The 16,005-nt window shown below is 38.0% G+C and overlaps 1 protein-coding gene across 1 annotated transcript in view; it reads right to left on the minus strand.

Annotated features, from left to right (window-relative positions):
* Positions 1-1,148: 1,148 nt before the first annotated feature.
* cgnl1 (cingulin-like 1) overlaps positions 1,149-16,005 on the minus strand; it is a 30,677-nt gene continuing 15,820 nt past the window's right edge. Inside the window, exons 9-19 of the mRNA XM_079837587.1 lie at positions 14,954-15,160; positions 14,581-14,685; positions 12,141-12,293; positions 11,723-11,893; positions 8,317-8,475; positions 8,110-8,199; positions 4,735-4,818; positions 4,469-4,593; positions 4,248-4,356; positions 3,882-4,045; positions 1,149-1,838 (exon numbers count right to left, since the gene is read on the minus strand). Of these exons, the coding sequence (XP_079693713.1) occupies positions 1,682-1,838; positions 3,882-4,045; positions 4,248-4,356; positions 4,469-4,593; positions 4,735-4,818; positions 8,110-8,199; positions 8,317-8,475; positions 11,723-11,893; positions 12,141-12,293; positions 14,581-14,685; positions 14,954-15,160 (1,524 nt within the window). The 3' untranslated portion in view covers positions 1,149-1,681. The remainder of the gene's footprint in view (positions 1,839-3,881; positions 4,046-4,247; positions 4,357-4,468; positions 4,594-4,734; positions 4,819-8,109; positions 8,200-8,316; positions 8,476-11,722; positions 11,894-12,140; positions 12,294-14,580; positions 14,686-14,953; positions 15,161-16,005) is intronic.

The following is a 16,005-nucleotide window of genomic DNA, read 5'->3' on the forward strand; positions in this document are numbered from 1 at the left end:
CTGACGAGTCTTGGTTTTGCCAAGAATCTCTGCTCAACAGACTAAGATGCTCCTCTCACATCAGGAGGTTAGTTTGTTTTGTGCTGCAACAATACAGATCAGACCTACAGACAATAGCCTAGATGATTTGTTGAGGGGCTCAGGCATGGCCTCTCCGGTGCTCAGCTGTAAAGACATCGCACATACAGTCCTCTCTCAACATCGGGGGAGGCATTTCTCTTTTTCTCTGCTCTTCTAGAGGAACTTTGGGTTCTCTGGCTAAAGGCACAATAAGACCAAGATGTAGACTTCTTTTTGACACCAAGACTCCCCCTTTCTCAATATTTCAAGGCCTTCCAATCCTCTGGTACTGCTGCTGTAATAAAGAAATCAAAACTTTAAAAAAAAATATGTTGCACATCTTTATTTTTTTAGCGTTTACACATTAAGATTGTTGATTGTAAAATCTAGAGGACTAGAGGAATCACAAAATACCAGAAACTGATTTTATGCACATTAATGTGTATTGATGGTGACTAACTTTCATTATATTTTCAACTATACACCCTGTACACAAATGGAAAAAAAGAAAAGCAAGGATTGGCAAACAAACAGAGCATCATGGGATTAACTGTGGAGTTTATTTCTTTTTTGATGTTTATTTTTTTAAATGTAGATGTTTACAAAGAGGTAGAGGCAGGATTCATTTTTGAACCTTACAAAAAAGATGCACTAATGACTAATAATTGCGCTTTTTGTTCCATTAAACAACATTTAAGCACCAGACACACAAAGAGTTCACTTCAACATACAGTGCAAATCATCACAGTGTTCTCCAAAGGGTGATTGTCAGAACAGTAATATACAATGCTTGCATAAGGAAGGACATCTCTTCTCTTCCACCTGTGAAACAACAGGCACACAGATGCTTTCACATTTGAGCAGGTACATGGCAGCATCCCATGAGTGGCATAAAGGTTTAGTGAAACCAGTTCTAAATGTTTTCTATAATACAACAGGCTCATATGATTTGTTCCATAACACTGTTTTGTACATGAAAACTCCTGGAAACATAAATGTGTCAGAACAATGTAACATTTCACATGTACAGATTGGTACAGACAGTTGCAACAGGGCACCTCTGCACATTTTCAAGGCGCTTATGTCTGAATGTTTTTTTGAAAATGAATCGAAAATGTACAGAAATGAAAGCAGCTTCATATGAATAGAAAAATAACATCGGTTTGTTCATAAAGTAAAAAAACAACAACTGTTGGCTGTAACTGTTTTTATGTATAAAAATTCCCTCAAACATACTTCCCTTACTGTGTATTGTAGGATTTTTTTTGAAAAAGATCTGTAAGTCCTTCACATTCCGGATAGTTAAATATCAAATGGCATTTTTGCATCATTTAAAGGCTGTATTTAGTGGAACTGCGGAATTAAGATTTTAACAGAAGTTTAACAGTAAAAAAGAAAACACGATTGAGAAACATTGTATTTAACGCAGGTATACAGTGCTATACAGTTTCCAATAAGGTTGAACACATTAAAGATTACTTATACAGAAATCTAGCAAAAATATATAATCATGGGGAAAAGGCATTGGGATTGGGCTCATGGTTACATGAAATTGTGGCAAAGAGTTTATAACAGAGCACAAATATATATTTCCTTCTCAGTGTCCAGTAGTAGTTTCTTTTCACCGAGAGAAATTGGAGATGAAGGCATCCTGACTGCTGGAGCGCTTATAGCCAGAAGAAGAGCTGAAGTAGGTCTCGCCATCAGTGCTGATATCATCATCGTCGTCATCATCATCATCGGCGGCGTTCAGGACTGGTGCGGAGTTGTTCTTGCGCCTTGTGGGTTAACAAAAATGGGCATTTTTAGTCAGACTAAAAGGATGTGAGTATAATTTTCTATATTAAAAGGGGTCCTACTATGCTTTTTTACATTTCCAACTTTCTTTAGCTTGTAATGTTGCTGTTTGAGCATGAACATGGCCTGCAAAGTTACAAAGCACAAAGTCCACTCCAAATCAGTAAGCATTGTTTCTGAACTCCCTGAAAGGCATCAATTGTAGTCTTGAGTTTTTTTCCAGGAACGTACACATTGTAATTCTATGTGCAAAGTAATTACCGCACAAGGCATTTGCAAAAAACGGGCAAGGCCTGGTTGAGTTGCGCTAGTAATGTGTTGAAACTCGAGGTTATGGTAAGGGGTGACATTCTGAAACACGCTCAAAGGGCCCTATTTTAATGATCTGAGCACATGGTCTGAAACGCATGGCACAGGTGCACTTGGGGCGTGTCCGAATCCACTTTTGCTAGGTTAACGACTGAAAAAAACGGTCTGCGCGGCAGGGGCATGAGTCTCATCTCCCATTCCCTTTAAAAGCCAGTTGCGCTTGCATCATGGCAGATTCGTTATTTACATGGCGGAATTTGCGAGTGGAAAGACTGAACACTTCTCCAGAGAAGAATCTTTTAATACTTAAAAAAGTTTGTGTGCTGCTGCACATCCCTGTGTGTGAAATAAGCAGAGTGTATGCGCGTTGTGCATCCGCCTATAGGCGAATATTACTAACACACCCTTTAAATAACACAAAAAATACTGCGCCATTGACTTTAGACCAGGTTTTTTTTTTCTTTTTTCAGTTGCCTCAAAATAGCAACGCGCCAACAATGCGCCTGAACACACCTCGTTTTCAGACCAGCACGCCCATGGGCGAACAGATGAGTGCATTTGCTATTTAAACAACCTTGCGCTGGACATGAAAATGATAACTGCGCCTGGCTGAAACTAGCAAAACACATTTGCGTCGTGTCTGGCATCGTATTGTGCCGGGTGTATGATAGGACAACAGACAAGTCCAGTGAACAATCAGTGCACTTTGCATTTTTCACAAGGAGGGGCTTCATAGAGACAGGATCAAAACAGTGTTACTGACAGACTGGGAAGAGAGGTGCAGCAGTAATGTAAAATATGTGTAAAAATATAGTTTTTGTTATTTTTTGGGAAAATAAAACATGAAAACCTATTCTAGTAGACCCCAGAAACAACATCAAGACTTTGAAAAAGGGCTTAATAGGCCCTCTTTAAACAAGCCTGTCCATTGTATAAATTTGCGCAAAAGTTTTAGTCAGTAATATTATAAATAAAATCTCACTAAATGTGAATTTGATTTCAGTCAGGCTAAAAGAATAAAATGTCATGTAAATGCTTTAGTCCAATGTTAATGACATTTTAATCCTTCAAATGTTCTATTACACATTGTATTACACATCGGCCATGTTCACACAGCAGCAGAATACAGTTGTCAGTCCTGTACTTAATACAGTTAATACACCCAGTTGAGTTATTTACGGGAGTGACAACCGCATTCTATAACTGAACTAACGGCCGGAAATTTTCAGGACTCACAACAACCACATTCTTGGGAAATGCGCTGTATGAAAGGAACCAGACTGGACAACCAGTTGTCTGTTACGCCATACAGTGCGAGAGCACAAACATGTGTCAACTGTGTGTTTTCACGTGTGGTTTCAGTACGTAACTTAAAGTGAGATATGTATCGAAAGCCATAAGGTTCAGAATTTGTGTGTATTGTATGGTTACTAGAGAGAGAATACAGACTTGACTCCCGTTGCACACTGAAGATGCTACTGTAAGTTGCTGTGTGAACCGGACATTGAGACTCACACTTCTAAGTAAATGCGGTTGTCAATCCCATAAACCGACAGTGTGAACGTAGCCAGAGTATATAGCTTGATTTCAACTGCACATACTGTGAGATGCCATTCCATCAGTGGGAATGAATTGCTTTAACTGACATCCTGGTGCTCAGAGTTGAACCCAGATCAGCAGAACTGTATTTATCTCAGTAAGGGTTGAATCGTTACCTCATCTCACTGCGCAGTGCTTTGAGCTGACTCTGGAGTTGTTCGTTGGCCTCCTGCTGCTCCTCCAGGTCTCTCTGCAGTTTCTTCTTGTTGTGTTCCAGGCGGTCGATCTCCTCCTCCGCCTCATCCATCTGCCTCTTTAGAGCCTTCAGACGCAGGTTCAACTACACACATACACACCCCATCAGACAAGTACAATATTGACTACAGATTCAACATTGTTGCACAGTGTTGCAACATACCTAAAAAGACCCATCGAATATTATTTTAAAAATTTGTTTAAAAAAAATTGCTTTCATAAAATGTGCAAAAAAGAAAGTTCTTTTTTTTATATATTTTCCCCTCAGTGGAGGGATGTTAGCTGACCTGATCTTTCTGATCCTGCAGTGAATGATGCTCTTCATCTACTTGCATCATCATCTCCTTCACTTTACGCTCTAGCCGACGATTCACCAGCTGCAGGTTAGCTCGTTCCCTATTAAATATTTAACGAAGTTACATTTCTTTACTTAATACCAGACTTTTTTTTAAAAATCCAAATGATGTGATGTCTAGCACACACTAATTGCATTAGATGTCTGGTTTACCTCTCCTCTCCTTCCAGTCTTTCTTCCAATTCTTGGATTCGGTTCTCCAGCTGGGCCACCAATCCCTCTTTACTAGGCTTGTTAGATCCCTCCAGATGAGCAATCCTGCTCTTCAGATCCTTATTCTTGACACAGACAGGAAAAAGGAATGTATAATTATATGTAAAGAAGGTGACTGTTTTGCTAGTTGCAGAGGTTAAGAGCTATAGGAGCAAATGACAGTTGGTTTAAGGCATCGATCAGAGACAGGCGGGTTCGTTTTTTACCTGTCTCTCCAGGGAGATCTTGTCACACTCCACATCCTGTCTGCTAGCTCTCTCCTGCATCAGCTCATTCCTCATCTGCTCCAACTGTCACACAAGCACAGCGACACAAACATTAATGGCAAACCTCCCTAACGCAATACACCAATAATAACAACCTCCTCCCCAACCAAAAACAAGCCATTTTGTGAAGATTTCTCCATCTTTACATTATTATCTGTTCTTTACATTTTGCTTCACACATTTGGAATAAGGAGTCTTGGAAGACCATACGATTTATATTATCATGATAATTTATAAAAGTTTTTAAACTTTCAATCCCAAAAAAATCATTTGGTGATACTCTATTGTTCAAAAGTTTATGGTCATTATGATTTTTTTATATTTTTGAAAGAAGCATCTTATGTTCACCAGGACTCCATTTATCAAAGGACAAGGACTGTATTTGATCAAAATACAGTAAAAATAGTAATATTGCGTAATATTACAATTTAAATTAAAAATAACATTTCTATCTGAATATATTAAAAAATATATATTTATTCTTGTGATGTCAAGGAATCACACCATGGGCGATAACTATAATGATAAAATACTAGTCCACACCACAACTATAACGTTAACGGCACAGAGAAATTATATTGTTGAAATGACTTTCAGAACGATTTTTGATAAACAATAAAAACATTGACAGCCAATCAGAATCCATCCTTAAAGTGTCAGAAGACAAAAAAAAGAACGATATTGTGCACTGGTGTGGATGCGAATATATTTGTAGTTATTGTTCTTGGTGTGAATGGAACTTTACTCCCTTCTTCAGTCACATGATCCTTCAGTATCATTCTAATAAGCAGATTTGCTGCTCAAGAAATATTGGTAACACTTTACAATTAGTTAACGCATTAGTTAACATTAACTAACCATGGACAACACCTCTGTTCAGCATTAGTTCATCTTTGTTAACGTTAGTTAATAAAAATACAGCTGTTCATGGTTTGTTCATGTTAGTTCACAGTGCATTAACTAATGTTAACAATATTTTAATAATGCATTAGTAAATGTTGAAATTAACATTAACAAAGATGAATAAATGCTTTATAAGTGCAGTTCATTATTAGTTCATGTTAACTAATGCAGTTAACTAATGAACCTTATTTAAAAGTGTTACCGAAATATTTATTATTATCAATGTTGAAAACAGTTGTGCTGCTTAACATTTTTTTGTGGAAACCAATTATTTTCTCAAAAATTGGAATGTCAAAACATCATTGATGTTGATGGATAATACACGGAGTAATAACATGTATTATCCATCATGTACATCTGTTTACTCTTTTTTTTTTTTCATTACCCAACTTGAATGTTCACATTTTTCTATAATTCTATAATTCATTTACAAAGCAGCTGCCTGAAACAGACAATATTTCTCATGGACCCCAGTCTTCCAAAGCATAAAATCCACAAAGGATGTTAAAAAAGATAGAGAGAACTTGCCTTAAGACAGTGAAGACAGATATGGAAGAAGGGAGAAAAATTGAAAAGGAGAAAAAGAAATCGATCGATGGATGGAGAGAAGATGGCTCTTTTTGTCTGCTGCCAGGCTCTAAGAGCGGATGATATTTTATGCCAATTAGCGTGTGACAGCGGGGCTCAGGGATGAGGGATGGGCCGCGTGTGCCGCTCTACCCTGCAGGGCGCTGCGTCAGCAGAGCAGAAAACACACTGAAACTAATCAAAGCACGAAAGCGAGCGAGAGCGATACAGACAGAGAGAGAGGGAGAGAGCCAGAGAGCATGTGAGCAAAGAGCGGGAGATTACTCTCATTTAGACAGCCGCTCATGCACCTGCTGCCATGGACGCAGGTGTGCCCGTCCTGACACCACCCCCCACTTCTGTAACCCACCCCGTCTCCACAGAGCCCTCTACTGTTTCCACAGAAACTCACCTCTGCCTTAGCGTAACACTATTGTGTCATTATGTTTGCCTCGATTCTCTATTTCCAGACAATTAAAAAAAGCTCACACGCTCCTCTCCTTCATAATCTATTAATCACATCTTCAGCCCTGATCTAGATTTGTCGCTTTTTAAGGGGTCGAAATGTAGTGCGACAGGTGCAATCGGACCAACGCACCAGATTAGCTTTTGGAAACAATAAGCAAGGGGACAAATTCCGGCTACTTGAGAAGAAAGTTTTAAAAGGTCCAAGTTCAAGAAGTCATGGGTCCGACCAAATGATGCATGATCCTGATATTAAACTTTTCCAAGCACACATAAAAGTCTGTCTTGCTTCCATAAAAAGCAATCAAGCAACAGTATATTGTGGAACAGACCTTGCTTCTCAGGAAACATGTATCATTGTTGCCTCAAATTTTAAAACGTTCCCTATATTGGCCTTAATGGTCAGGAAGGGAGAATTCTCTTCGGCCCCTTGCTTTAAACCTCTGCTCGGGCAATTCTGGATGTTTCGGCAAAATGCTTTCAGAGTGAGCTTTGCCACTGGCCGACTTGAGATGCCTGGCCGCTTGCATATTTTGGCCAAAGTGGAGCTTTAGAGAGAGCTCTTAATTGATGCCTGAAATTCAGACAGGCACTCTTTCACCAAGAGGCAGGCTGCCAAAGAGAACGATTACGCAAGCTTCTTTTACAATGCACTCCCACTCCATCTTTCTCTCACTCTGGTGTGAATTAACTCTGAATCTTGAGTGCAACTTTTAAAAAGAAGAACCCAACAGTGGATCAAGCATTCAAGTTTAATTCCCTCACTTGTATTTTACCAGGATTGAACAGTGTGTGTGTGTGTGTGTGTGTGGGCTTGTAACAAAGTACTCATGGAAAAGGAGCTCTTGAAAATACTTCAATCTACATTATGAGCGGCACAGACATGAATTGTATTCATGCATTTCTTTAGTTGATTTAGACAGTATTACAGTATAACAGTACTACAGTATAACACTCTTACTGTTATCTGAAAGCATAATTAAATAAGCCAATCACAGACAGATAGATAGATAGATAGATAGATAGATAGATAGATAGATAGATAGATAGATAGATAGATAGATAGATAGATAGATAGATAGATAGATAGATAGATATTATTAGATTTTATTATATTACCATTTAAATGAATGAGATAGTGAGGAAAAAGTAATCAACAAGTGTCTAGAATTTATGTGAACCCAGGATGGACCTCATAAAGAGAGAGACATATGGGATAAAAGCAGTAATCTAGACTTAAAGATTCTAAAATATACGATAGTTTTGGTCACTGCATAATTCCCATATTTCCATTTGTGTTATTTCATAATTGTAATCATTTCACTATTTATTATTGTAAAATATTAACGCCAAATGTGAGTGTGTATAAAAGGATCTCACCTGTTCTCTTCCTCTGTCTATTCTCTCCATCAGCAAGTCTCCACTCTGTCTCTCCTCCTCCAGCTCAACCTCAATCGCAGACAGACGGTCCTATTGATAGATTAAAATACCTTGTATATTATAACAAACTTACATCACAACATAGACAACGGTTCAATAAGAAGTTGATGACAGTAAAAAGAATGCATGTCTCTATTAGTGCTGCACCTCCAAGAGTTTGACTTGTCTGGTTTTGTCGATCGAGTGGGCTTTGTTCTCCGTCTCGAGCTCTAGTTCAAAAACCCTCCGCTCCAGGTCCTGCACTCTCTGCTGCGCTTCATCTCGGTCTTTCTGACACTGGCGTAGATCCTCCTGCACACGAGCCAGCTGAAACACACAAACACATTCATATTCTAGTCTCGGACAGCTGTGAACAGAACAGAACAAAACGTTTTCAGAACTGATGTAGGGAGAAAATATGCAGAATTCTGTAGTGGATTTCAATTTGGTAAAGTATATAAAATAAAATGTGATAGACAGATCAGACAGTATTACACACTTATTATCTGAAAGCATAATTAAATAGTCAATAAACAAATACATAAGTGGTGAGGGATTTATAATGATAGATAGATAGATGGGTTTTTTTTATCTTATGCTCATCAAATCTGCATTTATTTGATGAAATTTATTTGATGAATAGAAATTTCAAAAGAACAGAATTTATTTGAAATAGAAACATTATAAATGTAACATTTTATAATTATTTACTAATGATTTCGGTCACTTTTGGTCAATTTGATGAACCCTTGCTGAATAAAAGTGGCAATTTCTTTAAAAAAAAAAACCACCTTACTGACCCCAAACTTTTGAATGTATGCTTAAGTGGTGAAGGATTTATAATATATAATATTTAATTTATATATTTATAGTATATATATATATATATATATATATATATATCTCACAGGAGCAGAAGTGTGATATGGCTCTATATATATATATATATATATATATATATCTCACAGGAGCAGAAGTGTGATATGGCTCTATATTAGCATGGTTATATGTATGACCCTGGACCACAAAACGTAAGGGTCAATTTTTTAAATGTATTTAGATTTATACATCAGCTTTCCATTGATGCTTGGTTTGTTATGATATAACATTGTATATGAATATTTGGCAGAGATACAACAATTTGAAAATCTGGAATCTGAGGGTGCAAAAAAAAATTAATATTGAGAAAATCGCTTTTAAAGTTGTCCAAATGAAGTCCTTAGCAATGCATATTACTAATAATAATACATTTTTTATATTTTTACAGTAGGACATTTACTAAATATCTTCATGGAACATAATGTTTATTTAATATCCTAATGATTTTGGCATAAAAGAAAAATCGATAGTTTTGACCCATACAATGTATTGTTGGCTACTGCCACAAAAATTCCTGTGCAAGGGTCTAGGGTCACACACACACACACACACACACACACACACACACACACACACACACACACACACACACACACACACACACACACACACACACACACACACACACACACACACACACACACACACACACACACACACACACACACACACACACTCCCTGTAAACATCATTACCATTTAAATTGTACCATGATATTCATGCTATGCTACATGTGTGAAATGAATCACTCTTTTACACAAGTTCAACTTTTTGCTGTCCTGTTGCTGCAGTTACATATTTGGCCACAAGATGCTGCCTTTGTCAAGAGTGAGCTAAAACGCATGTGAAGTGAATTTAACGTGATTTTAACAAGAAACTGAGTAACAAATACTCAGGGAAGTAGAATAAAAGAATATCCTGTGAATAATGCTAGTAAAAAGCATATAGCACGTTTTGATGTGTGTGATTTGGTTTTATAGAAGCTAGCAGCAGAGGTGTATCGCTCCAGAGGAAACAGCTGTAGGAGTGAGGTCATGATCTGTACGAGGAGAGTGTGTCAGAGAGGAGAACATGTGTACGATGGAATTCTGGGAGGATGAGGTGTCGGGAGGTCATCGCTCAGACCCAACACTCCCCACAGGAACACAGCATCCTTCTCTTCCTTCACACACAGCTGTGCAGAGGAGGACGTCTCACTGTTCCATTTCTTTTCTTCTCTCTACTGTTTGCTTTTCTTTGTATCTTTCTTCCTGACGCCCTCTTCCCTTCTCCGCTCATGAAGTGATATTTCACAGGCAGTAGCACAGAATTACAGTCAGTCAGTGAGTGCTGAAAGCAGGCCATTTTACACTTGTTCTCAGCTCATAAAGTGTTAATGAGAATGGGGGGATGGGTCCAGTCCTCACTGTTCCACGGGACCTCATTCACAGGGCTGACCTATAATGCCTGATTCTCATATCAAACAATAACATTCCTCAAATGCCACAGTGCTGACAGGGTTAAAGCGCATAACAGCAGAGGTCAAAGGTCAGTCCCACTTGGGGTTGTTGAGTATATAAACTGAAAGACAGGGACTGCGAATAGGAACTGAAGTGATTCAAAAATATGATCTGCCAAAAGAATGTCGGCTGATGATTAATGGTGGCAAGGAACATTCCAGAGGTTTAACACTGAGAGAGTTGATATGAGGATATTCATCTCCAGAGAGACAGAGGTATCAGCTGAATAACAAGTTATGCAAATTAAGTTTAACAAGGCATTTGACGGAGTTTACATTGAAATATAACTCTAGCTGACGGTTATGCTTCTTCAGAAACACGTGTTTTTTGTAAGAAATTTCACTTTGGCTAGACACTTTTCCCATATTTACACAATTTTTTGTGTTGTTGGATAAATAGACCATAAACTCTGAGCATAAGGGTTTAAACACTGACAGGCTCCTCTGTGTTTCATTTTCAATTTTTAGCTCAGATAGTCCTACAAATAAAATGGCATTTTCCTATATGCATTCCAAATCAAATAAACTGCATAAGAGGACATTTTTGGACATGTACCATGGTAATACCACGGTTTTGGACATTTTTACATGTTTTTGTAGCACTTTCCTCCTTTAAAATCTAGGTAAATGAAAATGCTAACCACTGAGTGACAAAGGCCAATGGTATTACTGCCTGATATTATTAACAATAACACCACAACAGTACTGTTGTATAGAAAGTTCACGATTGAGGACAACTATAAAAGTTTCAATAGTCATTTCAATTCAATAAGAACAGGGAAGTCCACAACAAAACCATAACGTTAACGAACGACTCAGAGGAACAATATCATTGAAATCACTTTCAGAACTATTATCTTTCCAGCTGATTAAAGGCTAAAAACATTGACAATCTTTAAAATCGGTTGCTGCTTTTGGCTGAGCTTTTAAAGAAGCAGACGACATAACTTCAGCGCACAATTATAATAATCATCCATTACTGTGAACACTAATATAGTTATGGTTATAGTTATCGTTCTTTGTCTGAATGTGCCTTAATGAAGCAGGTGTGGCTCAGACCAGCTGGTTTATTCCAGCCAAGTTTGTGAACTTGTGCATTTCAGGATTCAGAAATGATCTGCTTTGTTTTTTCGACTTCGGCATGAGGTTGGTGGTTTTTGCTGAACACTGTTGATATAACCATCCTCCCTCACCCACCTCCTCCTGAAGGGTCTTGGCGGTAAGACAGGATTTCTCCAGCTCCAGTCCTCCCTCTCTCAGCCGTTTCTGCAGCTCTGCCATCTCCCTCCGGTTCTTCTCCTTATACATGTCTATCTGCTCCTGCAGCTCCTGAGTTGAGCTCTGAGACGCCTCCACTATCTCATTCATCTAGACAGACAGAGAGAAATACTGAACAACCAGTAGGACAGGAAAACTAAATTTGTCATTTCCTCAGAAATTTTTCAGCTTCAGCCAAGGTGTCTGCGACACAAATCACACTAAAGTTGTATAACCAGCTCAGGTTATGTCCTCAGTGAATTCAAAAGAAAGCATGTACTGAAAACAAGACCAAAACTTATTTCAAAGTTTATTAAGACCTTTACATGATAAAAAAAGCACAACGCCAGTCTCTCACCTCCCGTTGGAGTTTGTCCACAGTTCGGTCCAGCAGCCTCCTCTCATCTTCAATCTCATTCTTGGTGTTTTTAAACTGCTCTTTCTGACTCTTCTCCTCCTTCAGTCGCTCCTGCAGCTCATGGTGCTCTTGAGTCATTTTGGTCAAGTTTCTCTATGGAGGGCAAAGTATCAATTAACAAAGTAAAAGATGACTTCCCTTAGGCCAATTATTGAAACAGTAACGCTACTCTGACAGTCGGGTGGATGATTTTAACACTGTGTGACCAAAATGAAACAACATATATATTTCTGAAGCTGTAAAAATGACATTATTTAGAAATATTACTGTTTCACCACTTATACACTACTTTTTAAGTTTGGGGTCAGAAAGATCATGAAAGAAATGAATACTTTTATTCTGCAAGAAAAGAAATTGATCAAAAGTGACAGTTTTACATAGCCTTGAAATCTAGACGCACCCTAGCGGCAGCAAATATAATTTGCCGTGAGTATAGTCTAGCAACTTTCGGTAGACCTGAGAGCTGGAAAAACCAAACTTTGGTCAGGCCAATCACAGCGTGTATAGAGTCGGTGGGCGGGCTTAACATAATGTCGGCACGTCACGGCAGTTCCGCGTGCTACCGTGTGCTACTCGTAAACAAAGAAGCTGGCGAACGCCGGTCTTTCGAATCGGCTTTGGCCGCGACTCTGGAAGACTTTGAGTTAAGCTTTTCTTTGAGAAAAGAACAAAGAACGGCACTGAAGTCATTCTTAAGAAAGGAAGATGTGTTCAGAGTTTTGCCGACCGGATACGGCAAAAGTTTAATCCACCAACTAGCTCCACTTCACGTTGCTCTCTGGTTGGTTGTAGCGCTATCCAATTGCGTGCAGAGGGAATTTGAAAGACAACCGTTTGTCCCGCCCCTCGGATTGAGCCCTGTCAATGGTGAGTTCCCTGGCTTGTCAGACTAAGTTTTACATTGATACAAAAATAAATGTCTGGTTCAAATACATGCTCTTCTCTTGAGCAGCAAATTCGCATATTAGAATGATGAATGTAGAATGTAGACTGAAGACTGGAGTAATGATCACATAAATAAATAATATATTAACATATATTAATAATATGTTAATACACAGCCTGGCCAAAAAAAAAGTTGCTGTTTGGATTTAAATAGGCAAATGCTTAAAAGTAAATGATTGGATCATTATTGCAGTGATTATTTAGTTTCTAGCATGTTATATGTTTGGCAACAGTTCTTCTAACCCTAATTGATGGAGTGTGTAGCTTTTCATTTTTTAAGCAACCAGGAAGACATCATGGCCATATTCCAGGATGACAATGTCAAGATTCATCAGGCTCACATTGTGAAACAATGGTTGGGAGGGAGCATGAAGAATCATTTTCACACATGAATTGGCATCTGGGAGTCCAGACCTTGAATTCATCGAAAGTCTTTGGGATGTGCTGGATGAGACTTGACAGAGTGCTTGATTCTTGCATTGTCAATACATGATCTTGACCAAAAATGAATGCACCTCTTGATAAAAATAAATGCTGTGATGTTATTTCCATCAAGAGGTGCATCAATTTTTGGTCCAGATCTGACAATGCAAGAGTCCAGCACTCTGTAAAGTCTCCTCCAGCACATCCCAAAGACTTTCAATGTATTTAAACTGATAGTTCACCCAAAAATGAAAATTCTGTCATCATTTACACACCCTCAAGTTGTCCCAAACCTGTACGAGTTTCTTTGTTCTGCTGAACACAAAAGAAAATATTTAGAAAAATGTTGGTAACCAAGCAGATAGAGCAACCATTGACTACCATAGTAGGGGAAAAAATACTATGGTAGTCAGTGGTTGCTCTATCTGCTTTGTAACAAACATTCTTCAAAATATCTTCTTTTGTGTTCAGCAGAACAAAGAAACTCATGCAGGTTTTGGACAACTTGAGGGTGAGTAAATGATGACAGAATTGTCATTTTTGGGTGAATTATCCCTTTAAGTTCTGGACATGAATCTTGTCACTGTCATCCTGGAATATGGCCATAATGTGTCTTCCTGCATGGTTATTTAAAAATGAAAAGCTACACACTCCATCAATTAGGGTTAGAAGAACTGTTGCCAAACATATAACATAGAAACATAATGATCACTGCAATAATGATCCAATCATAGACTCTTAAGCATTTGCCTATTTAAATCCAAACAGCAACCTTTTTTTAGCAGGGCAGTAAATCATTTATTATAATATAATATATTATAAATTAATATATAACAATATATTTTAAAATATATTAATATATATTAATGAATTTCTTTAAAAAACATTTGTAAAAATCTTACCAAACTTTTGAAAGGTAGTGTACATAAAGCAAAACATTTATAATGACTCAACCAAACATGATTTCTTGCTATCTCAGCTCCTGCTCAAAGTTGGGCTTCCCAGGTCTCACCTGCACATCCTCTAGGCGAGTGGTAAGCGCGTGGTTTGCACGGGTCATTTCCTCTTCCTGTTCCCTGACCTCAGCAAGAGACTCCTCCAACTGCCTTTTCTCTTTCTAGTTACAAACAAACATTTTACAGATTTTTTACTTCTCTGTGTCTGTTTTTCTAGACACAGATTAAGCCTTTCCCCAGACTAAAGGGGAAAAGTTAATAGGGAATCAGTGCTGATGGAATTCCAGACAGGATTAAGATCTTCGTCTGGGGAAACTGCCTCATGTTGATGTAACCATTAGAATGCAATATAAAACGAATTGGTATTAATGTGTATAAATATAAGTGTGCTTCTTTTTCACGCTCAAATCAAAAAGGATTAAAAAGTACCTCCAGACGGCCAGTTCGCTCCCCCAGCCTGTTCTCCTGCAGTTTGGCTTCATCAATGATGCGGTTGAGTTTGGCCACTTCGTTCTCCAGCTCATGCGCCCTCTTGCGCAGTCTCTCCACCTCTTGAGACAGACGGCCTGCCTGGCCCTCGGATACCTTCCTTGCGGTCTCCACTTCCTCCTTCTCCTTACTGGCTGTAAAATTGTTCTAGAGAGAGCAAAAAACAAAGATAGAGAGTGTTACATATACATACATTACACAAAATTATTTTGAAAACCTACATAGTTTCATTCAGGCTCCAAAATTAACACCAAATGCAAGTAAAATTGGTTTTGCGATTCATTAAAAATGGCAGTTCCCCAGTAACTTTTTTTAGAAACTGCAACACATGGTTCACATTGGACTGTAAGAACAATAGCCTGACCTTCGCTGGTGTAAGCAATGTGGATGACTCAAAGTTACACAAACCGTATACTTAAGAAAATACCTTGGTCATAATTTTGAAGGTTTATCACAGAACGCCCACCACACACCAGCTGATTGGTGGAGGAGACAGAGTGATGAAGCCAATCGGTATATGGGGATTATTAGTGAACATGACATGGGGTCAGTAAGATTTTCTATGGTTTTTGAAAGAAATCTCTTATGCTCACCAAGGCTTCATTTTCAATTTATTATTAAGTTGTTAAACTGTTATTTATTATAATATTTCAGCATCATTACTCTTCAGTGTCACATGATCTGTCAGAAATCGTTACAAAATGCTGATTTGCTGCTCAAAAAACGTATCATTAATTTTATTATTATAAATGTAAAAAACGCTTAATATTTTTTGTGGAAATCAAGGTAAGAAATCTTATGTAACATTATAAATGTCTTTACAGCAACTTTTGATTAATTCAATGCATCCTTGCCGAATAAAATTATTAATTTATTTTAAAAAACAACCAACCAAAAAAAAAAACACACACACACAGAGCCCAAACATTTGAACGGTAGTGCACGTGTAATATTCCAGCATTAAGCAATCAGAATTAAATATGAGGAAGAAG

Source organism: Gobio gobio (genome assembly GCF_949357685.1).
Source record: "Gobio gobio genome assembly, chromosome: 2".
Classification (NCBI taxonomy): Eukaryota; Metazoa; Chordata; class Actinopteri; order Cypriniformes; family Gobionidae; genus Gobio; species Gobio gobio.